The 23,504-nt window shown below is 42.5% G+C and overlaps 1 protein-coding gene across 1 annotated transcript in view; it reads right to left on the reverse strand.

The window, feature by feature from the left end:
- Window positions 1-3,035: 3,035 nt before the first annotated feature.
- Window positions 3,036-23,504, reverse strand: part of PolQ (DNA polymerase theta) — a 290,206-nt gene continuing 269,737 nt past the window's right edge. Inside the window, exons 34-42 of the mRNA XM_080282250.1 lie at window positions 22,040-22,138; window positions 17,917-18,156; window positions 17,384-17,557; window positions 16,904-17,187; window positions 16,669-16,813; window positions 14,976-15,233; window positions 10,830-11,064; window positions 10,280-10,485; window positions 3,036-3,173 (exon numbers count right to left, since the gene is read on the reverse strand). Coding sequence (XP_080138376.1) covers window positions 3,036-3,173; window positions 10,280-10,485; window positions 10,830-11,064; window positions 14,976-15,233; window positions 16,669-16,813; window positions 16,904-17,187; window positions 17,384-17,557; window positions 17,917-18,156; window positions 22,040-22,138 — 1,779 coding nt within the window. The remainder of the gene's footprint in view (window positions 3,174-10,279; window positions 10,486-10,829; window positions 11,065-14,975; window positions 15,234-16,668; window positions 16,814-16,903; window positions 17,188-17,383; window positions 17,558-17,916; window positions 18,157-22,039; window positions 22,139-23,504) is intronic.

Here is a 23,504-nt window from a genome sequence, read left to right on the forward strand (position 1 = left end):
AAATTTTTTCCATGGGCAATTTTAAACCGAGCGTGCTCTCAGTCAGCTGATTCTACCACAGCGCCACTAACAGAGAAAACATGCACCATTCACTCCCACCCTGCCAACCAAAACAGTACAGTACCTCGCCATCACATGTGCAACATATATTTTGTCACTACAAGCCCTGGCAAACAAGTCACCAAGTCCACCAGGAAGAGCCTTACTCTAGAGATAAGTTGTGGATTAAGGGTTTAGGAAGTCATAGAATACACAAATATTAATTCAGATTGAGCAAAAAAGGGAGTTAATAAGGGTAGATGGGGGAAAAATCACGGTCCTGGAACCAAACTCCATTTAACCCATGTTATAATGCGTTTGCACAACGAAATATCATTTAGCAAACAGTTTTTCAGGAGCGTAACCTGTTCGTAAAGTGTGGGCCTTCTCTACGAAATAACCTTTAGTTTTAGAAAAATATAAACTTCAAAGGTTGATGCACTGTGTATCTCATGATTTACAGTACAGGGAAGGACACAAGTCAAGAGTGAGAGCAGTGGAAATGAGTCACATGGAGAGACAGGCTGACGAATGAGGATATAAAGAAGCGTTGTGGTGTGGATGTGGATGTGACAGGAAGCGTTATGAGGAACACACTGAGGTGGTTTGGCCATGTGGAGAGGATGGAGGGTGAAAGACTGACGAAGAGAGTGTATGTGAGTGAGGTGGAGGGGGGAAGAGGGAGGGGGAGGCCGAGGATGAGACGGAGGGATGGGGTGGAGAGGTATATGAGAGAGTGGGATGTGAGTTGGAAGCAGGGCAGTGAAATGGCGGGGGACAGGGCGACTTGGAGGCGATTTGTTTGTGGCCACCCCAAACGGGACTGAGGCATCTGGCAATAGATAGACAGATTGATAGATTCACTTTCACAATATATTGATGTAATGTATATTGTACAGTGGTGTATCACTTACATGACCTGTCACTTCAAACTGAATGCACTGCATCTGTTACATGCTACAAAGAGCACAATATATAGTCCCAGGTACCACACATCTACCTCTGTATAGCTATTTATAACTATGTGTAACAATTTATAAAACTGAGAAAATCAAATGCATGAAAATATATTAACTATTAATAAACTCTGAACACGCACCATCACAAACATCCTCCCAATCCTTATTTACATTAAAAAAGATGGATTGAGGTAATATCAACAAAGAAAAGGCATAAAATGGCAGAGCCCTCAAAGGCATGCCCCTTGAAATAGACAATAGCATTTTCCCTTCATTCAAGATTTCTGTAATAAAACAGAGTTAAAATAGTTACGTTATAGTCGTATATTGCAATGGGGGGCGATGTTCTCCCACTTCTGGTCTGATCTGCTGACTGGGTCAGGTAAGGGGAAGGAAAAAAATGGGAGAAATGGAGTTCCCCTGAGCTAAGCCCTGTATTGGACTATATAGCCCCGCTAGGGTTACAGGAGGGAGCTACCCCTCCCGGCACGGCAGCCCGGGCGAGGCTCGAACTTGCAATCCCTCGATCACAAGTCCAGCGCGCTACCACTGTGCTACCGCGCTCCCCAGGTAAGGGGAAGGAGATTCATTATGGTGTGGCAGGGGTAACTCTGCTGTCGGGTCCTGCTGATGTCGGTGGATTCCACCGCGCAGTTGACCCTTGTGTGGTGTGGTGCAATCAGGAGTGGTCCCTTCTCCCCTTAGAGGCTAAGGTAGAAGTAAGTAAGTAGGTAAGTAAGTAAGTAAGTAAGTGTGTGTGTGTGTGTGTGTGTGTGTGTGTGTGTGTGTGTGTGTGTGTGTGTGTGTGTGTGTGTGTCATCCTCTCATCTTAAATGTCATGACCAACTTGCCTAGCCCTGGGCTCCTACGCTCCTCATGGGGCAACACAGGATTAGGTGATGGGTGAATGAAATGAATGTGTCGTCCTGTCTTGGCTACCCACTAGAAGGGAAACAGCACAGATATGTAGATAGATAGCTATGTGGGGGGAGGGGTAAAGAGTCTGATATTAGCTGGACAAATTTGGGCCAAAAATTTGTTCTTGGTGGAAAAATATAGATTTTTAAATAGCTAACATTCAACACAATAACCTTGTTAAAAGATCTGCAGTATCAAGCAGGTTATTAATCCAGGAGAACTGGATGAGGAAGTTACTGACAGACTTGCTGCCACAACAGTTTTTTAAATGCCCAGCTCTGTGACTGCTTATTAATGGAATTTTGTTGCCACAGATGTAGCTGGGTTTTTGTCTGGCTATATCCTGACTTTTAAATTCAGGTAATGAATATTCAAGCATTCTAAATGTCAAATGAGACTACAGTATATTTAACCCTCTGACTACTATAATATCCCCCAACTGAACATCACCACCATGTAGCCTGAGCTAATAAACTGTTCACAGAATGAGAAAGGATTAAATGACTCCCAAAATATAAGAAGTGGTTTAAACAGGCAGACTACGGGCAAACTATAGAATACTTCCATTGGCTTAGGCTCTACAGCACCTTATCCTAAGCAATATATTAAGCACAGTGCTCATTACTACTTTATGTACATGGTTGGTTTAGTTTTAATGCCAATACAGATAGCATAAATAACACAGAAGAGTTATTAAGGTGATATATACAGAAACAGAATGGTAAGGAACAGGTGTTGGGGAGCATCCTTAACCCCCTTCAACCTAGTGATGTGTTTTATTGTTTTATTCTTTCTGTTTCTAAATTATCATATTCACCTTCTGGGAGACCTCTTGTATGATGTCTCGAGTTCAAAAAGTCTCTCATATGCTGAATAAAACTGGATGTGACAAAAATGAAGTGAAAAATGCATAATTGGATTTATGGGAATAATCAACAAGAATATGGCCCCTAATGTTTCTCTGGATGTGACCCTGGTGGACTGCAGGCTGAAGCTGTACTTTTTCTGTAGTTCACTCTTCTCCTTTTGAGGGACAGGGATATTCGTATAATGAAACAGTAGACCTGTTTAGTTAAAATGGTGGTACTGTATGAAGACATCTCACTCCAGCACTGGCCCCTATAGTGTGAAGGGCTGCAGGCTGCCCCATGACTGTCCCACCTGGAGCTTGACCTGGAGTGGGACTGTCAGTGGCCACACCTCCTCCATGTGCCGTTTCACCACCTGGCTCACCTGCACGACATCTTCTTCACACACCTGCCACCGTTACATGAAATTGGTATCATATTACTATAATAGGTTTATTCTAATATGACGAAGCTGCCTAATCCATTTTGCTTCAAATGATGGCCGAATATAGTCAGACATAAGGGCCAATTTAACCGGTAAAGGAGACTCATTCCTACCTCACAATTAAAGTTCATTGAAGTTTGTGCAACCTCACTTTAATATTCAAACTGTGGGAATAGCTCAGTTCCATCAGATGAAAACAAAGTGACTTCAGTAGCACTGGGGACAAAACATTTACCTACTATTCCACTTTGCCTTTTTTTAAAAATGCCCCCTGGGGAGGGAGAGAAAGAATACTTCCTCAGTATCCCTGCTTGTTGTAAATGGTGACAAAAAGGGCCTTTTTGTCTCCAGTCTTTCTCTCCTTTCTGATCTTCTGTCACACCTCTCTTCCTGATGTTACCGTATTTCTTCCAGCCTTTATTTTCCGTCTACTCCTACAATGCCATATAATCATATTATGGATTGGTGCTAATTCTTCATTATTCCTTTCCTCCTTCCTTCTGCACACTTACAGCATGTCCAAGTTTGTAGATGCACACTGTATTAGAAAGTCATCTATGAACACACATGCCAAATACAGCATGTTTCACCTTAGGAGTATTTGCCAACAGGGTTAAGTTACAAACAAAAGTAAAATATCAGTGAACTTTTGGTCCCACTTGTTCTTTGAACACTTCACTACAAAGATACTTTTCAGCCAAAATTAATCACCTCTTCGTCTTATGGGCCTGAATTATTATGCCAAATTTGATGCAATTACACATAATAATTTTTCCACAATCTTCCTAACAGACAGACAGACAAAAAGACATATAAACTGGACTAAACACATAAGACCCTCATGCTCTCATGTGTGTATGTAATAAATGTTTGTATTGTTCTCTCATTTCCCTTATGTCAACAGCACTTCCAAACATCTTTCTCTCTACACCTATTTAATCAATCATACATAAATACATACCATAAAATGTGGGTATTCGACTCACTTCTGGCTATTTTTCATTGAACTAAGGTTTGTAATGCAACATTTAGGGCACTTAAAAAGCTTTACTGCATGGGTAATGAAACACAAACGATCCAACTTCACATGTGAAAAAGGATATTCATTCATTCATAATTCAATCCTACATTGCCCCATGAGGAGTGTAGGAGCCCGGGACTGAGCAAGTTGGTCCTGACATTTAAGATGAGAGTGACCAGCCATACTCATCCCAGAGTGGCATTATGTGAGCAATAAACCCCAACCATCCCTTGGATATAAACCTGCACCAGCTCAATCCGATTGGAGTGCTGCAATTACCCACTAAACCACCAGGTTTAAATGTCAGCACCAACTTGCCTAGCCCCGGGCTCCTACGCTCCTCATGGGGCAACACAGGATTGGATGATGGATAGATGGATGGATGGACCACCAGGTGCCAAAATTTGGTTATTTGGTTACCACCCTGCATAGTAAATGGTTTCCTGGTGTAAAGGAAACCATTTGGCTTGTCACTCAGTGTCGAGTCACCCACAGGCAGAAGGAAGAGGAAAAAAAGACAGAAGAGGGAGTGTAAAGTCACCCGTAGGCAGAAGGACGAGGAAAGAATGAAGGAAAGAAAGAAAGAAGAGGATGGAAGGAGAGAAGGATGGAGGAGAGGAAAGGGCAGACAACCGAGAGCAGCATTACATCGAGTGAGTGGATGGATTTTAACATAGAAAAAAACAGAAGAGACATACAGTCCCTCCACTATCCGATGTAATAGAGCCAAAGGCATGTCCGGAAAGTGGGTCCCTGCCTGCTGGACTGGTACTTATGGACCCTAATGCAGCCCAACTTCAGCCACCTAAATAACTCCCTACCGGACATGCATAGCACCTACTTAAACCTATTTAAGACCCTATTCACACCAATAATGGACATAAAGCATGAAATAAATGAAAAGGAACCAGAGAATAAGGAATTAGAAGTGGTTATGGAAAATATTTAGCAGCGTACAGGGTACTTACAGCACGTCTGTAACTGCCTCCTCTACGGCTCTGGTAGTGGTAAAAATGCTCTTGAAGCATGTACAGTAATCCAGTGTTGTGCTACACTTAATTCTTTGCACTGTGAGTTATAATTGTTTAACACTGCACATTCTGTTTTTAATTGCACCACGCCAGTTTCAACCACCACTTTGGACTCCACACTTAATCCTTTGCACTCTAAATTCTAATTTCTTAACACTGCACAACACTGTAAATTCCCATGTGGTCTAGTGGCGAGGTATTGCAGTTTCTTCACTGTTTATTCACAAAAATGAGCATGTGCGGCATCCACTGCGATGAACATCCACCCTCTACGGTGGTTAGGCAGTAACTGGGGAGCGGGGGAGGAAGGAAGGGGTGAAGGGATGCATAAACAACAGTTGTTTAGCCGTGTGACAATTTCAAATTACGGGTGGGAAAAAAAATCAGATTTGGGGGGGATTTTTTCTCTTTTTGGCCATTTTTGGGTTCCGAAGGTCCAGGCCCACAATGTCCGGTAAGTGGGGAGTCCAGAAAGTGAGCATCCAGATAGTACAGGGATTACTGTATCTGATAAATAAAAGTAATGTTTATCAACACCTGATGTGGGGCAATTGGACTCACTGGGCTTTCTTTCAGTGAAACATTTGAAGTTTTCATTTGAATTGCTCTGACCTTTGATGCCTTCTTGCCTAGTATTGTCCTTTGGTTGTGTGACTTCAGGAGACACTCCTCTCCGCTCCCCCTGCTTCAATTTGAATCAAACCAGCCAGAAGAAGTTTGGGTAACCCTTTAAACGCGGATCGTCGCGTTTGCGACGCTCGGCAAAAAGGACATAACGGCGGAGCGTCGTGTTTGCGATTCTAGTAAATTTTGAATAACCGCGGGCAGGCAGGCTCCAGCTGGTATTGTCTATCAGTACCACCACCCTTTAGCTACTTTTAGCACACTTGACCTTTGTACCACTGACCTCCGTTGTTGCCAAGTATCGCGTTTTTCCCCCGTCACCCCCCCACCACGGCCCCTGCCAGCCTGGCTGTGATACATGGCAGCGCTCTGAGTGCTCAGAACTGTAAATCTACGCTCTCCTCTCACAAGCAGTTTATGCTAATAGGAAACGCTTGTTTCCCCAGTTGTAACACTAGCTTTTTTTCTCACAGTTTGCCCCTGTTTAGCGTCAGTTTACCGCAGGCTTTCAAAGTGACATTATGGCGAGTTCTAGCTCTTCCGAGTCAGTGCAAGCGGCCGACAGGAACGAGAATAAAGTGACGGGCGTAAGGCAGAATAAAAAGCGCGCCGTGGTGGTCTTTTGGGAAGTAACATGATTGAAAATAATGTAGTATACATGTTTTTAGCTGTGAAAATGGAAATGTTTGTTGAGTGACAGGAAGACCGCCGCCGCACTGCATGTCGGCCGTACGCTCCATTGATTTTAGCCTTATTTTCAGTGCTTATTGTACAAATACGGATTCCTAACTACCTTTACGTTGTAGTATAAAGTTTACTGTGACAGAATGAGGCTGTGGTAGAGGGGAAACCAGGCTGCTGGAGGTGTGAAAGTGAAGATTTGGTTACCCAACTTTGCAAGTCTCCACAAGTCCTTGGGTAGTCCACGAAGGCTCAACACCTGTCTCTGGAGAAAGCTGAATGTAAGTACTATCTGCCAAACCAAGTATATGTTCTAGGGTTAATCTCTGATTTTTGGCGAATATTTTCCTACAGGTACTCAGACCGCGATACAACCCCGCCACTCGGGGGGGCGCGACTGTACACGGCCGCGTTTAAGGGGTTAAAGATGTCGATTAGTCCTCCTGCAATCCATGACTGCTGGAAGTGTTCAGCCTTGTAAGCAACATATGGAGTATGGTGCTGTCCAATGGCAGTAATGGAGAACATGATGGATGTTGAGCTCTTTATCGAATTCATGATACACTCCACATGCTTTATACCATGCCGGAATATCTGGAGCTTTCTCTTGGTATCATCCATGATGTTGGTTTCGTCACAGTTAATGACGTTTGCAGAAGGTACTCCCCTAAGGCTGTCTTCTGGCTTTTTAAGTAGGCCACTATGACCTCTTTAGAGACAGCAGCCTGCTTCCTCAAAATATTTTGGCATATCAAGGGGGACAGCAGGACATTATGTCTCTTCAGGAAGCCATATAGCCAGTTTGTAACTGGGAGAATATCCTTGAAATCCATGATGTAGTGTCTACAACTGTCCAGACAGTACTTGATGAAGCTGCAGCATATAAATTGTCCCAAAACGCAGAGTGAAATTGCCCCATAAGGCCAAGTCAAATTACCCCAGGGGGCCAAGTCAAATTGGCCCATTGGTCTAAAATCATAATATTTTATAAACGAAAGCAGCTAACTTAGTTTGGCAGGTGGATAAACATTAATGACACTTAGCTCGTTATATATCCACAGGACAGTGAAGGAAAATACAGTTAATCTTGTCTTTATTGTTGCAAATCACAGCTCAAAAAAATCTGAAAACAACAGGAATGAAAAATTGATCACAGTTCTTTTACCTTCAGCAAGTTATCCCTAAATTTCACATACAATATAAATTAGTGATTTTAGAATACGGTACCATATGAAAAAGTCAAATATACCCATATTTACATTGTCTGGACCACCTGAGTCTCATTTCCCCTTACTGAGTGTAATTGCCCCAGGTGAGTCGAATAGCCCCATCTTAGGGTATATAAAACCCAGTAATCTCAGCAGCTTCACCCTGATGTACACTTTTTCCAAACCAATATGTACCAGAAATATCTTACATTTCTTCTCATACACTTTCTCGACAATCTGTCATATTAACACCTACCACTCCAGATGCCACCTGGTTCACTACTCACCCAACATTCTGATATCTGTTCATTCACTATTGTTCCATATGTGTTCCTACAGTACTTAACCTCTCTGTGGCCACCGGCGTCAAATGACATTTAGCCGATAAATGGTCCCAGGCGTCGTTTGTGCATGGCCTATAAATAAACAGCAAAAATTTTGGGGAAGTGAATGAACATTCTGAACATCTTCAGACTGACCTACACTACACTCTCCTACACCTCATCAAGAAGTTCAGAGCCTGCTGCCGTGATGAGTGGATTTTCGATTTTTTCGCTCCTGGCCATGACTAAACAAGCACAACTATACTCATTATCTCGTCCCAGGTAGAAAATACCACCATTGTCCTTTCTTGCAAAACTCACACAACCACGTGTTTACAATTATGAATCAATACAGGTACAAACAAAAAAGACATGATAATAGGAGAAAAATACATTTTTGTCTTGGTATCTTTACCTATTTGCTCAGGTTTGTTGTACTGGTTTGGATCATTCGATGCAGTGTAACTTGTAGAAAACTGTAAAAACTTTTGAGAAGTGAACGACCATCTGGGACATGAGACTGACCATCACTTCGCGCTCTCACACCTCATTTGTCAGTTCACCACCTGCTGCTGTGATGAGTGGATGTACGATTTTTTCACTCACGGCCATGCCTAAACACACATAGCTACACCCATTATCTCGACCCAGACAGAAAATATCATCTTCCTCCCCCCCTTGCAAAACACACACAACCACCCTGTTTATGGTTATAAATAAACACAAGCATAAACAAAAAAGACATGAAAATAAAAGAAAAATTAATTTTTGTTTGGTATCTTTACCTATTTGCTCTGGTTTGTTGCACAGTTTTGAATAATTTTACATATTCTTTGCCTTTTACAAGCATAACAGGATAGTTTTCTGTGTTCATGTGATGCTTTCATGGATGGAAAGAACTTCCTTCCCTTCCTGCTAATCAGCTCATGCAAGGTGAGAATGACAGGTCATCTCGCAATTCTAACCGTGTACAGTGTTGGGTGTACCCTTTTCCCTTACCCAGGCAGAAAATATCATACCTTCCCACACTCATGACAGACAGACAGCAACATATATTGCGAAATAAGTTAAAATAATAGAGAAAGGTGAACGTGTTATTACGGAAAATATACGTTTTCCCCTGTATGTAAACGTATTTATTTCTCCTCTGTCTCTCTATTCATAATAATTAGACTTATTCATAGTTTTGAAACTGCATTACGATTCTATCTTTAGCCATGCACGTGGTGTGAGAGCGGCAAGTTGCAGCTCAACTCCCCTATTCCTAATCGGATCTGACCCTCCACTTTCATCTCTCGTGGAAGAGCCTAACCTCAGGGGACAGACAATTTTCTCATTCCTTTTCCAAGCAAGGGCACAACGATAACGTAAAAAAATAACTCGACACTACCATAAACATATTTTATATCAAAAAGGTGAAAAAATATTCATAATAATTTTTTTTCAAGCCAATGCTAACATATTATGTACTGAAATCATTGGATATCATCATATCTAATATATGCGCAACATTTCAGCACCATTCACATTGTTTTGAGGGTAAAAAAAAAATAACAGGTGCAATGTTGCACTGTGGCCGCACCTCTCGGCGGCGGATATCTGTTGCCGATATTCCTGCAACTTTCACACTCCATTGCAAGCCACAGAATAGGTCTAGGAAGCGGGGATTTGCACTGTTAAGTGCGTCTGAACTTTCTCTTCAATATGGTAAGAAAAAAAATCAATTTTCGAAACTTCAGAAAATGGCTCTGGCGTTGGCCTGGGATGCACGTAAAATTCCAGACCCACGGCCAAGGAGAGGTTAACACTCTGTGTAATAAAAGCACACATAACAAAATTTCTTATTTGAAATTTACTCAGACATTTTTTTACTGCATGTACACCTACTGGCGCCTGGTGGTTTAGGGGGTAATTAAGGCACTCCAATCAGATTGAGCCTGTATAGGTTTATATCCATGGGGTGGTTGCAGTTTATTGCTCACGTAATGCCACTCAGGGATGAGTGAGGTTGGTCATTCTTATCTTAAATGTCAGGACCAACTTGCCTAGCCCCGGGCTCCTATGCTCCTCATGGGGCAACATAGGATTAGATGATGGATGGATGGATGGATGGATGTACAATTTGTACATCTTTCTTCTAGATACAACAAGGTACCTCTAGCAAACTATATTCTAAAAATACCTCATAGATAAGTTCATCATGAAGGTGCAGGACCAGGTATGCTCCCCTGAGTGGTGTGATCTTGGCAGCAGCTGGGTGTGTCAGGTACCGAGGTGCAGAGGGGAAGGCCTGCTGAAGCTCTGATTCAATCCTTACTGCAGCCAGTTTCACCAGATCAGCACCTGACCCTTGGATCTGTGTGTTCACTGCCTGACGTTCACTCTGACCTGATATATAAAAACACATAATAATAATCTATGGTTAATAATGTGTTTTTATTAGATGTACCAGGTATGCCTTTTTTTCCTTTGTGTTACGATGTTAGTGAGGTAACAGAGATAACACACTTCTGAATGTGAATACACACAACAGTACCATATCAATGTACTGAACAGTGGAAAATGAATAAAATTTTTAAATTGCAATGATGTTACTGTATCATACAAAATATCAAATATTGTGCTTATGCAGAAAGCCCCATGTTATGACTGTTATACAGAAAAACCTAATAGCTACTATAAACTGATATAAGTGAATCACAGTACAGTACACTGAATAATATATAACTGACCTCGTAAATATGGGTCAGTACTGTCAATGTTTGGCAGGTGTCTGCGGCGGCCCATAAGTGTGTACACCATACCACCGGCTGCCCGGCAAGTGTCCACTGCCTTGTGTAGATAGGAATGAGCACCTGGGTACATGGCTTGGAAGGTCTCCAAGAACTTGTGGGCATCCTCCTCTGTAGTCCCTAGCTCCTCACTCAGAGTATGCTCTCCCATACCATACAGCAGTCCATAGCATATCTATCAAGGCAGGCACAGGTAAATGAGAATTTCTATAAAGTGTGCTCTTGCATGCTTACCTACCACACTAACTACTGTGGAAGTGGGGAGTTTTTGTTCTAACCATTACAGGTGAACGGATGTACCAGTATGCTGTAAGTTCTGAGGCTACATTACGATGTAACTGGAAGTACATCTATCTGTAGCATCATACTAATCCAACAACCATCCCACATTGCCTGAGTGTATATATTAACACCTCACCAAGAATGACTTGAACATAAAACTTCCCCACAACCTAATGCTGCCTGAACAGTTCTCCATTACTCCAATAAAACACACCTCTTATCCTTGGTATACCTCTTCTCATCATATATTTTGCTGCTAAAACATAGTGCTCACAAGCATCTTCTGAAAATCAATTGTCCTTAATTTCACAGGAATAAAAAGTGGTACTGTACATGGTTCCTCAAAATGCTTGTTATAATCAGAAATCCCTCAGCCCTCAACGTAGTTTAAGATAAAAGCAGGCATGCTCATTTGGCTGGATTTAATGTTGGAGATGTCAATGAAGGTAATGGGGTGTTCAAGGTCAGAATTAAGGCACTATCAACCCTGGGAGGTACTACCATGTCGGTCAAATGTGGCTACAAGCTTGTTAATTGGTCACACAACCATCACTTAGGCTGGAAACGTTCAGCCATAAATACAAGCACTTTGTGATCTTTCCTCTGGGTGACTGTACGTAGAGTCTAACTCCAAGCTTAGTAAGCTTAGACTTTCACAACATTACAAATCTTACTACATACTGTATCTCAATTTTCTTTTTTTTTCAACAACTTCCTAAAACTCTCACAGTCTTAAAAATCTTACTACACATCTCATTTTCTTTTTCCAACAGCTTCCTGCAGCTGATGAGAAGTAATCAGCTGATTCTGGCAATTGTTCAGTTTCCACTCCATAGAAAACATCAGCTGTACCAAAGCCAATTCCAATATGGGGATTCCTTACCAGGAAGTAGGGTGTCATTTTTGTTACGTTATGATCTGGTGATATGAAAACAAAGGTGAAAGGGAGTAAAGTGGATGAATGGGAAGGTGCGAGATGTACAAGGTCAAGTCTATCTATCTATCTATCTATTGCCAGACACCATAATCCCATAAAGGGTGGCCACTTGACACTGAGTTAGCTGTTTTACAGGGAGGGGCACCAACCCTCCACCAACCCACTTGTTGACACATAGGGAGCACGTATGGTTTGGTTATATGGTTATCACCCAGCGTTGTAAATGGTTTCTTGGCTTACAGGAAACCATTTGGCTTGTCACTCAATGTAAAGCCACCTGTAAAGGAAAGAAAAGGAATAAGAAGTGACAGGAAAGATAGGAGAAATTGGAAGAGAGGAGGGCAGGCACAGAAAAAGAATGATAAAAGCTAAGAAAGTAGGCAGCACTACATCAAGTGAGTGGATGATGGTCACCACCACCTACCACAAACAAGGTCAAGTATGACCACTTATGGAAGGAGTAACAAGGGGCCTAGCTAAATGATATAAGATCACTTGAATGAATAGGAAGGTGTGACATGTACACCTGGCAAATACTCTGCCTGGGCCACCTAGCTGAGATATGAGTAATGTGGCAATAGTGTGAGTGCATCAGTGTGTGTGTTTATTTGTGTATTTGTGCTACAAAAAGTTTCAGATCATTAACTCTTTCCCTTCATTGTGACTCAGAACAGGTTTCTGAGTTCATGTAATGGATGGCAGAATATGTACCAGGGTGGAGGTGGAAAGTGGAGAAGGTAGGACAGGAAACAAAATTGGTTACGTTTACAGAAGTGTCAAGCAGGAGCATAAAATGACTGGGACACATACTGGTAACCTAAGGATCATGTACAGCAATGTATTTGGACTAATATCTAACAAAGAGGAACCAGGAGATTATATTAAGGAAAAAATGCCAGAAGTACTATATGTCTAACAGAGACCAAATTACCAGTGAAGGTATTTGGATGGAAGAACAAAAATGTGTGAAGAAAAAGAAGGAAGGGGAAATCTGGGGGAGGTGTAATGATCATGACTAATATGGAATTAAAGGTGACATGGATACATCTTCTAAACACCATACCAGAAATTTTAGAAGTGAAGTACGTAGATAATTGTGATGAAAAGCCAAACAAACCTGTAGCCTCCACAAACTAGGGCATGAAAGAAAGAAAACAAACAGTTGGTGAAGGAATCCCTAATGATGTCGAGGAAAGAGCTGACAGAAAGAATTGATTAACATTAATGGTAGACTCCGATTGCAAGGATGTTGACTGGGAGGGGATGGATGCATGGAGCAATAAGGAATCATGAGAATACAGTGACAGATCTGGTGATGGAAAGCATGTTAACAAGGCTTGTTAGAGAAAATATGAGAGTCAGAGGGGATGATGAACTTCTGAGATTGGACTTTGTGTTCTCAAAAGATCCTGAAGATGTGTAGAATATTAGTTTCCTATGCTGGGTATGAGTGCTCACTTGGTTACTAAGATGGATGTGCTTGGGGGTCAAGGGGAAAGAGAAGGAAGCCAGACAGGAAAACCATAATTTGTTCTTTAAGATATTACCAAGGCAGTGACTGGAGTGAAATGAATATGGTGGAAAATGTTCATGAGAAGTAAGAAACAATGACGACAGCATATAAGGAAAGGGTAAGTAAATATGTCCCAATGTTCTCTGCAAGGATGGAAAAACAGAATGAGTGGTTCCATAACAGATGTTGGAAGGCACCTGAGGCATGGAAAAGAGCATGGAATATGGTATGAGGAAGGTATAGTGAAAAAGCCACTAATGGAATTGTTGTAAATAAGTGCAAAATGAATATGTAAAGATATGGCTAGGGAAAGAAGAGAAAATGAGGAAGATATTGTAAGCAAATGTCAAAATGAACCCAAATTGCTGTAAGGTTTGTCAGTTGTAAAATGAAAGTAGAGGATAGTAATTAAGAGTGAGAGATGGAGACATAACATATGAAAAAGAAGAATTGTGTGAAATAACAGATGGTGGGTTATACTCAGAATTTGTATTGGATGAGGCGTTTTCAGAACCTGATGAGGAAACAAGGACAATCAAAATGACTGAGATAACAGTTGAGATGAATGAAATATTGCAGCTGATGAGGAACTTGGATGTGAGGAAGGCAATGTAACTGGACAGTGTGGCTGGATGGATCCTGAAGGAATGTAAAGATCAATTAGACTGGCTGTTTATGACATCATTAAGTGTTCTCTGGACACTGAAAAAATTACCCACAGCCTGGAAAAGAGCAAATACTGTGCCAATTTATAAGGAAGGAGACAGAGAAGATCTACTCATCTACAATCTAGTATCCCTCACTAGTGCTGATAATGTTTTTTCTCTCACTGAGTTACAGTCATGGTGAATCTGGGTGTCATTAACCAGAAGAATGTCAAAATATGAGCAATGCTAAAGTGAAACCATGTTAATAGGAACAGAATTAAGCAGAGTATACCTATATGTCACTTAACATTTAAAAATTCTTTACATGGTCTGGAAGTATTTACCTGAATGATCCATGAAGGTGCTTAATGGTGGGGATACCTGATAACAGGTGAATGATAAGCCAATCATTTCCGTTACTGCAAATAACCGTGATTAAGCACCAAATCTTGAAGAGTTCGGAGTGCAACAAGATATCAGGCTATAATTTTAGTACATCAGTAACTATCAAACCTTCTAAAATTATTCATCTAGGGTTTAATGCTCTTTTAAATCCTCTACCATTTTTCCTCCCCTCCCTCTTCTTACTCAATATTTTCCATCTTCATTTCAGTCTGTCCATCTTCACTTACCTATCTTATTCCCTCTCACTCCTCCATTTCCATACCCCCACAAGCTGCTGTCCCCCCTAGATTACTACACTGTACCTGTTTAGCCTTTTGGCGCTGGTCTGGTGTCACCTCAATATGGCTGATGCCGTGAAGCTGTGCAGCAATTAAAGTAAAAACCTCTGGGCTGTCTTGCCCTCCAGCTCCCAGGGCTGCCAGAAGGTTAGAGTCAGAAGAGAAGTGAGCAAGAAGGCGAAGTTCTAGCTGACAATAGTCAGCTGCTAGTAGCACACGTCCTCGCCCTGCCACCAAGACACGCCGCACGCTGACTGTCTTTTCTTCATGCACACCATCACTCTGTAGAGAAACATTATTCACAGACATCTATCATATTTGTACAATCTCAGTACATTATTGTTCACCAGCTTTACAGTCTTACTTGTCATACTTAAATTTGTCCAACTCACAAAAAAAAATATATATCATTTTACAGTATAAGGTCTGTCCAAAATGAAAATGAACTTTTCAAAAAACAAATTTATTGCTTTGCTTACAACTTAATCTGGTTTTCTCCAAAATACAGTACTCCCCTCCACTGTTCATACAACGTTCCCAACATTTTTTCCATTTCTGGAACGCATCCTGGAATGCATGTTCAGGGATGATGCACAATTCTCATAGCAAAATTTAATCTACCCACCCTATCAGTTGAAATCAGCGATTTTCACGGTGGGTGGAAGATGACACTCGTCTCATGCTTCGCCAAAAGTCACAGATGAGGAGCGACACGTGAACAGGTGCACTGTCATGGTGCAGCTACCAGATTTTGTCTGTCCATGCCTTATGCCTCTTCCTTCGTACTGCCTCCCTAAACGCCTCAACACATCCAAGTACTGTAAAACTCTTTACTGACTGTCTCACCATGTCCAACAAACTCATGACAAACAATGCCTTTCCAATAAAAAAAAGACGATCAACATCGCCTTCACATTTAAGCAACTCTGACGAGCTTAAACTGGTTGGGGTGACGAAGTTCCAACCAACCGCAATGACTGCTTTTTTTGTTTCCACGGTGTAGCCGTCCGCTCAGGTTTCATCATCTGTTGTTACATTTTTCAGAAAGTTTTCATCAGCACTTGAACAATCAAACAGCTCCTGACTGATTGTGACAGTTCACTTTTTGCTCATCTGCCAGCAGACATGGCACAAATTTTGTGGCAACAAAATAAACTCTTAATTATCTGTTGTCGCAATATCCGCCACAGCTACCTTGGCTCTGTTAAGGCATTAGCTGGTTACATTATGCAACATCTAGCACTGAAACAGGATGTAACCAGTGGTCTAATGCAATATCCGGCAATGAGGCATCTCAACCGGCTTGAAAGCGGTAGCCAACCGGTGCCAGGGGAAACCACGAAACTCAGGAGCCAATAAAAATGCCCGTTATGCTCCAGCCAATCACAATCTGCCACGAGTGCAGCTCACTCAGCACACCAAGAGTACTGCCGCATTCTCTTTCTCACCCATTGATGTCATCTGGTGAAGATGTGCCTGTGACATCCACTCTTCTGACCACACAGGTCCAAAACCCTGGTGCTTTTACTAACATGTGGCATCCTACGTCTGAGGCAGTGTACTGTATTGTATTGCAAAGCTAATTGCCTGTCAGTGATCATGTCCTAGTGCTCTACTATTACTGTAAAATTCTTCTGTGTAATGTACTGTTTATGAGTGTGAGTGCTAACTCCCAGTGCTGTTTCTCCTACCCCCCATTGTTGTTTCTCATTCTGACGTGCTTCACCTGTGGCCTCAAAGTGCTCATTACTAGTTGTGCATGACAGCTGAGTTTGTGGCTTTTGTGGTGGTGCTCTGTCTGCTGCAGGTCCTGCTGACCTTGTGTTTTGTCCTGGTCCTTGTCTCCATGGCGCCCCCACCACCTGCTACGAGGTGTCATATCGTTTTCTCCATGGAGATGAGGACGGGGCATGGCAGGACCAGTGCAAGGCTAATGGAACGTTACAACATGCCTTGGACCACGTTGAAGGATTTGCAGAAGAGCAAGCACTCCATCAAGGTGTTCTTCCAGGATAAACATGGTGCGACTATGTGATGGCACCAATGCAAGATGATGCCAAGCCACGCTTTGGTGAACACAACCAGGCCTGTTTGAAGTGGTTAACAGTGTGGCAGTGGCATGATTCTGCATCTCGTCAAGCTGAAGACTGCAGCCATCAAGTTCGCTGAGCAACTGGGGATCACGGATTTCAAAGCATCTAAAGGTTGGCTGACTCGGTTCATGTTTTGACATGGGCTGTCCAACAAGATGACCTATGGTGAAGTGCTGGATTCAGACACAGAAGGAATTGGTGGATTTTGTACCAAGCTTAAAAACCTAATTGACAAAGGAGGGCTATGTCTAAATCAGGTTTATAATGCTGATAAAACTAGTCTGTTCTTCAGGTCACTGCCGACTAACATCTTGGCTGATGAGAAGGAGAAGTCGATACCTGGTCATAAGGCGGGCAAACAGCACAGCTCTGTTTTGTGTTGTGCCAATGCAACAGGATCCCATCATCTGAAACCTGTTGCAGTGTGGCATGCCAAAAAGCCACGTTGTCTCTGGGGGCTAATGGACTGTCTTCCAGTGATTTATTTCCACTCACTGAAGGCTTGGTTGACAGCTACTTGGTTGACAGCCAAGATCTTCAAAGATGGGTTCTACAATCATGCTGTGATGGAGAATATCTGTTATCCAATGGAGATTCTTGGCTTTGCCCCTGGCCAAGCAAATGTTCTGCTGCTCCTCGACAATGTTCCTGCTCGGCCTACTGAGATGGAGCTGGCTGGAGATGGAAGTTGTATTAGGGTCATGTTCTTGCCCCCTAATTTGAACTCAATCTTGCAACCCATGGATTAGCGTACTATCGCGGCAACGAAACAGCTGTACCAGAAGAGGTTAATGGAAGACGTGATGGTCATGCTTGAGGATAAGGAGGCAGCCCAAGGCATCACAGCAGGGGGACAGAGTACCTTGGCCAACCTCAAGTGATATTCCCTCAAGTCCACAATTTACAACTGGGCACAGGTTTGGAGGGAACTCTCTGCACTCACACTTGAGCATGGTTGGAACAAGCTCCACAAGGGTGGAGAGGCCACTGTTGATTTTGCCGGCTTCAAAGCTCAGGACTTCGTCCAGCATATGGACGCAGCAAGGGAACAGGTAAGTGAGAACATAATTTGTGACTGGCTGGAAGTGGATGAGGAAGACCCTGACCAGACTCTGTCCAATGGGGAAATTGTGGAGTCAGTGACTACAGTGGGTACAGAGCATGAAGTGAAGGAAGAGGAGGACGATGATGATGACGAAGTGACAGAAATCCTGAGGCTCCAATGGGTTTGTGATGCAGTGGACATCCTTCTCGACTACCGTGAGCATCTTAAACGGCAGCCTATCTAAGCTGATGCCATGGCCACTTACCTGTGACAGGGTTGTGAGAATGTGGTACAGCTGCTGTCATGAAGGATCCCCAGGCAGTCCTCCTCACATCTTTTTTCTGTCCCATGACACTTACCATTCAGTCACCACAGCCTTCGACCTCTTCGCATCCTCCTCTGTTGCCCCACCCACAGACCTCCTCATACTGACCTCTGTCACCCCAGCCCTTTACTTCCTCACACTGGCATTTTTTACCCCAGCCAGGCACCACCACGGCCACTTCTTCTTCACCTCAGCCAGGCACCACCATCAGCCCCATCAACTGTGATGTCTCCCCTCGGTCAGAGGCCTCATTGGAGTTCCATCTGACTCCCTCTGCTAATCAAAGGCTTTTCATCTCATTAACTCTTCTCCTCTTTCTGGTTCCCTTCAACCTCTGTCTCTTTGCTGCACTGTTACATCATTATCTCTTTTCTATTGCTATTTCAATGGACACTGCTCCACTGAACTGTCTGCTTGCATCCCTCCACCACTACAGCAGGCATGAAGCACCCGTCTAACAAAAAACTCTCATTCCTTTTCTGTCCACCTCTCTAATGCAAGAGTTAACCACTACTCCTAGTCCTTCATGTATGCAACAGGTCAGCTCTCAAAGTGTCTCCCTCTGTTTGTTTTTCCTACTGCATACGATCTCCAATTTTTCAGATGCAGTGTGTCCAGGCATCTCGAAATGAATGGATCTTGAATTTGACTCACTGTCATCTTTTTTTGTTTTTTCTTGGGGGAAGCAACTTGCAGGCCCCTGGCATTTTGTTCCTTCTTCCTTGCCTTAAAAAAAAAAAGGTGGCATGAACTTGATGCCTACTTCTTCAGAAGCTTCACGGACAATCAGGTGATGATTTTCATGGATCACAGCATGAACTTTCTCAATGTAATTATCGTCTGTTGATGTGGAAGGCCGTCTAGATTTGGGATCATCTTCGGTGGATGTTCTTCCTTAGCTGAATCACTGGAACCATATGTGACAATGCATATGGCTCAAACAATCTTCCCTATAAGCCAGCTCCAACATCTGAAAAGTGTTCATAAAAGTTTTTCCGAATCTGAAATGGAATGTATGCATGTATGTATAATAATAGTATTAATCAATCCATCATCCAATCCTATATTGCCCCATAACAAGCGTAGAAGCCTGGGGCTAGGCAAGTTGGTCCTGACATTTAAGATGAGAGTGACCAGCCTCACTCATCCCTGAGTGGCATTATGTTAGCAATAAACCCCAACCATCACTTGGATATAAACCAACATAAGCTCAATCTGACTGGAGCACCTTATTTACCCACTAAACCACCAGGCATGATAATTTGGTTATATAGATACCACCCAGCATAGTAAATGGTTTCCTGGTGTACAGGAAACCATTTGGCTTGTCACTCAGTGCAGAATCACCCATGGGTAGAAGGAAGAGGAAGAAGCAAAGGAAAGAAAGACAGAAGAGGGAGTGTAAAGTCACCCATAGGCAGAAGGAAGAAAGAATGGAGGAGAGAAAGACAGAAGAGGATGGAAGAGAGGAAAGGGCAGACACCTAATGCAGCACTACATCCAGTGGTGGATGGTGAGCACCCCCACCTTCCACTAATAATTAATAATAATAATAATAATAAAAATAATAATAATAATAACAACAACAACAACAACAATAATAATAATAATAATAATAAAATAATAATAATAATAATAATAATAATAATAATAATAATGGTAATATCAATCATCATCACCATCATCATCATCATCTGGACCTCCTTTCCCAACCTAGGGCAGGATGGGGAGTAGCAATGTCTAGACAGCCCAAATTTGCCCAATCCAATGGGCCATGCTTGCATTTACTCACCATTCAAATCCCCAGAATCCTGGCTCTATCCGATACACCAAAAATATTCACCACGTTCTGTAGCTTCACATAAACTTATCCGATACAGTCAATCCAGATGCAGTCACATTAAAAAGGGGTGCCAAATCCCTGATCATGCACTTCTCCTCAAAATATTCATCCAGCTAGCTCGATCTCTTGTCACTTCCCTAGCCTCACCTATTTCCAAAACCTCTCTTCCTCACACACTCATCCACCATATCCCTCCACCTTCTTCTTGGCCTACCTTGCCTCCTCCCTCCCTCAAATTTGTTCAATATACCTTTTTCACCACTATTTTTATCCAGTCTATCCACATGACCATACATCTCAGTATACTCTCTTTGATTCTGGTGTCCACAGACTTCCTCACTCCACATCTTTCACGTATCACATTATTTCATATCCTATCCACTCTCTGTACTCCACATACATTCCTCAGCAGTCCCATCTCCACTGCTCTCACTCTTGACTTTTCATTTTCATGCCACACCATAGTCTCACATCCATATGTTAAAAGTTGGCACTAACACTCCTTCATGTAAGCCTCATGCAGCTGCAACAATCAAGCCTCTGTTTCTTATCAAGTTCTCCATTGCACCAGCTACTTTCATTCCTTGTGTCACTCTACTATCCACTTCTTTTGCACATTTTCCGCTCTTTTCTATCACTGTACCCACGTATTTGAACTCTCTCACCAATTCCAGTCTCTCTCCATTCACTGTAACATCATACTGGGAGTCCCATTCTCTCAATAATCATCATTTTACTCTCTCATATGTTTACTCTCAAGGCTCAGCGCTCACAGACATCAGCAAAACTCTGCACTAGTCTACCAACTTCTTGTCCGGTATCTGCAAGTGGTACTGCATCATCAGCATACAACAAATTTGAGATATTCCATCCATCACCATTCATTACCAATGCCATCCCCCTCTTCATTATTTGTGTTTTTACTTCTCTCATCACCCCATCCATATATATATTGAACAACCATGAGGACATCACGCAACCTTGTCGCATGCCCACACTGATCATGAACCATTCACTTAGCTGCCCATTTACCCTTACACATGCTTCATTACCATCATAAAAACTCCTGATAGCACCTAGCAGCTTACCATCTACACTGTACATGCGCAAAATCTTCCATTGTCCTTCTCCATCTACTTTGTCGTATTCTTTTTCCAGATCCATGAATGCTATAAACACCTTTTAGTCCTTCTCAAAAGCCTTCTCCACTATCTGTCTTACTGCAAATATCTGATCCACACATCATCTGCCACTCCTAAAGCCACCCTGTTCATCATGCGCTAGGACTTCTGATATCTCTCTTACTTTCTCTAAAACTAATAATAATAATTACTGTATGCTTCGTATCATGGTTTATCCATCCATCCATCCATCATCCAATCCTACGTTGCCCCATGAGAAGCGTAGAACCCTGGGGCTAGGCAGTTGGTCCTGACATTTAAGATGTTTATCCATGACATTAAAATAACTTTTTCCTTCTGTCACTTTTGGGCATCACACTCCATCCTTCAGCATTCAATACCATTCAGAGTATCTTCTTAATATACTTCTTAGGCCTCTTCCTTACTACTCCATTTTTCCCTGCTATGGAACATTTGTAGGGATCCATAAAGAAATGTGCCACTTAGCTATACAAGCTGTCTCATAAAAGTACAATTCTACATATCTCCAGCACAATTCTCTTTCCATTCTACAACATCAAAAATCATAAACCTATAACATAAGTCAGTATAGTATACAGTATTATAATAACTGAGCAGAAAGGCAGGCAAATAATCTAACCGTTTTTGGAGCAAGATGATTCATGATGGCAGTGTTGGCAAACTGGTACTGGAGACCCCTGGTGCTGCTCCCTGTCCTCTCCTTAGCCAAAGTCTCCACCTAATCAAGTACAATTATATACTGATTACCAAGAAAATCTGGTGGTGGGTGGAAGTGCCCTGCCTACTTCTTCCTTCATGTCTATCATTCTTTTTGTGTGTGTCTTCCTCTACTCTTATTTCTCCAATCCTTTCTGTCACTATTTATTACAGTAATCCCTCTACTATCCAGATGACCATTACCCGGACAATCCATTGACCAGACATTGTGACCTGGCTGTTTGAAACCATTATTTGTATATTTTTCCATAATCCTGACAAAATGCATCCAGGCTGAAATTACGGTCGCACGAAAATTTCTGCCCAGGTGGACAGGAAATAGCCCGGTGGTGCCGCCGTGTCTGGCTGGGTAGTTTACCTAAAGTCCACTGGAGACCCCCTTCGCTCAGTCTCAATTCCTGCATGGCAATTGTATTGTAAACAGCTCCTCCCGAACAGTTGTTATGGCTGTGCACGTGGTGGCTTCTGTGGTGGTTCCCTACTTGCTTCAGGCCTTGCTATTCCTTGCATGCCCCTTCCTAGGGTGTGTCATGATGGCCAGAGAAAAGAAAGAGGACAGTGCTGACTCTTTAGAAGAGATTGATGAGGGATGGTTGAATCGTGAGTGTTGATGTTGATTTTATGCTAGCTTACTGTACTGTACCAAGATTTTATTTTATTTTACCATGATCTTATTCCATTTTACCATTATATTTTGTGTACCCACTGCATTTTTCTTGTGTAGCTGTTTTTTTCATGTTTTCATGTCACTGCAGGGTATGGTGATTGCTTGTCTGTGGTTGATGGGTCTGCTTGACCATGGTAATTGCCTGGCTGTGGTTTATAGGTCTGCTTGATCAGATAGTGTGAAATAACAGGAACACGTGTTGTATGATGTACTGTAGTGGCCTTTTACACTCGCTTTCAAAGTTAGGTTATGTATGAATGGGGGCCAGGGGAGGAGTCCATTATCCAGACGGAGCCATTACCCGGACATGTCTTTGGCTCTATTATGTTGGATAATCAAGGGATTACTGTATTCTTCTTTTCACTTCAGGTGGCTCTATGCTGAGTGACAAGCCAAATGATTTCCTATAACTTAGGAAACCATTTACTACACAGGGTGGTAACCATGTACAGTAGTCAAATAACGGAGTGATGTGAAGCGTACTATGGTGACCTGGTTGACTGGGAGGAGACACAAATGCTGTATCCACCCAGGAACCAAACCTTCAAATAAATCTCCACAACTCACTGCGGTGAGGCGCCGTCAGGAATATGGGGACATTGGTTCACAGCATGGGATGGCCCTGCTGGGGCTGTTGCTTGTCGGCGGTTCATGGGTCTGCTTGATAAGACAGACTGGGGTAGCAGAACAACAATAACAA

The sequence above is a fragment of the Coenobita brevimanus genome, chromosome 93 (assembly GCF_032717465.1).
Source record: "Coenobita brevimanus isolate Jiangsu-jjx chromosome 93, ASM3271746v2, whole genome shotgun sequence".
Lineage (NCBI taxonomy): Eukaryota > Metazoa > Arthropoda > Malacostraca > Decapoda > Coenobitidae > Coenobita > Coenobita brevimanus.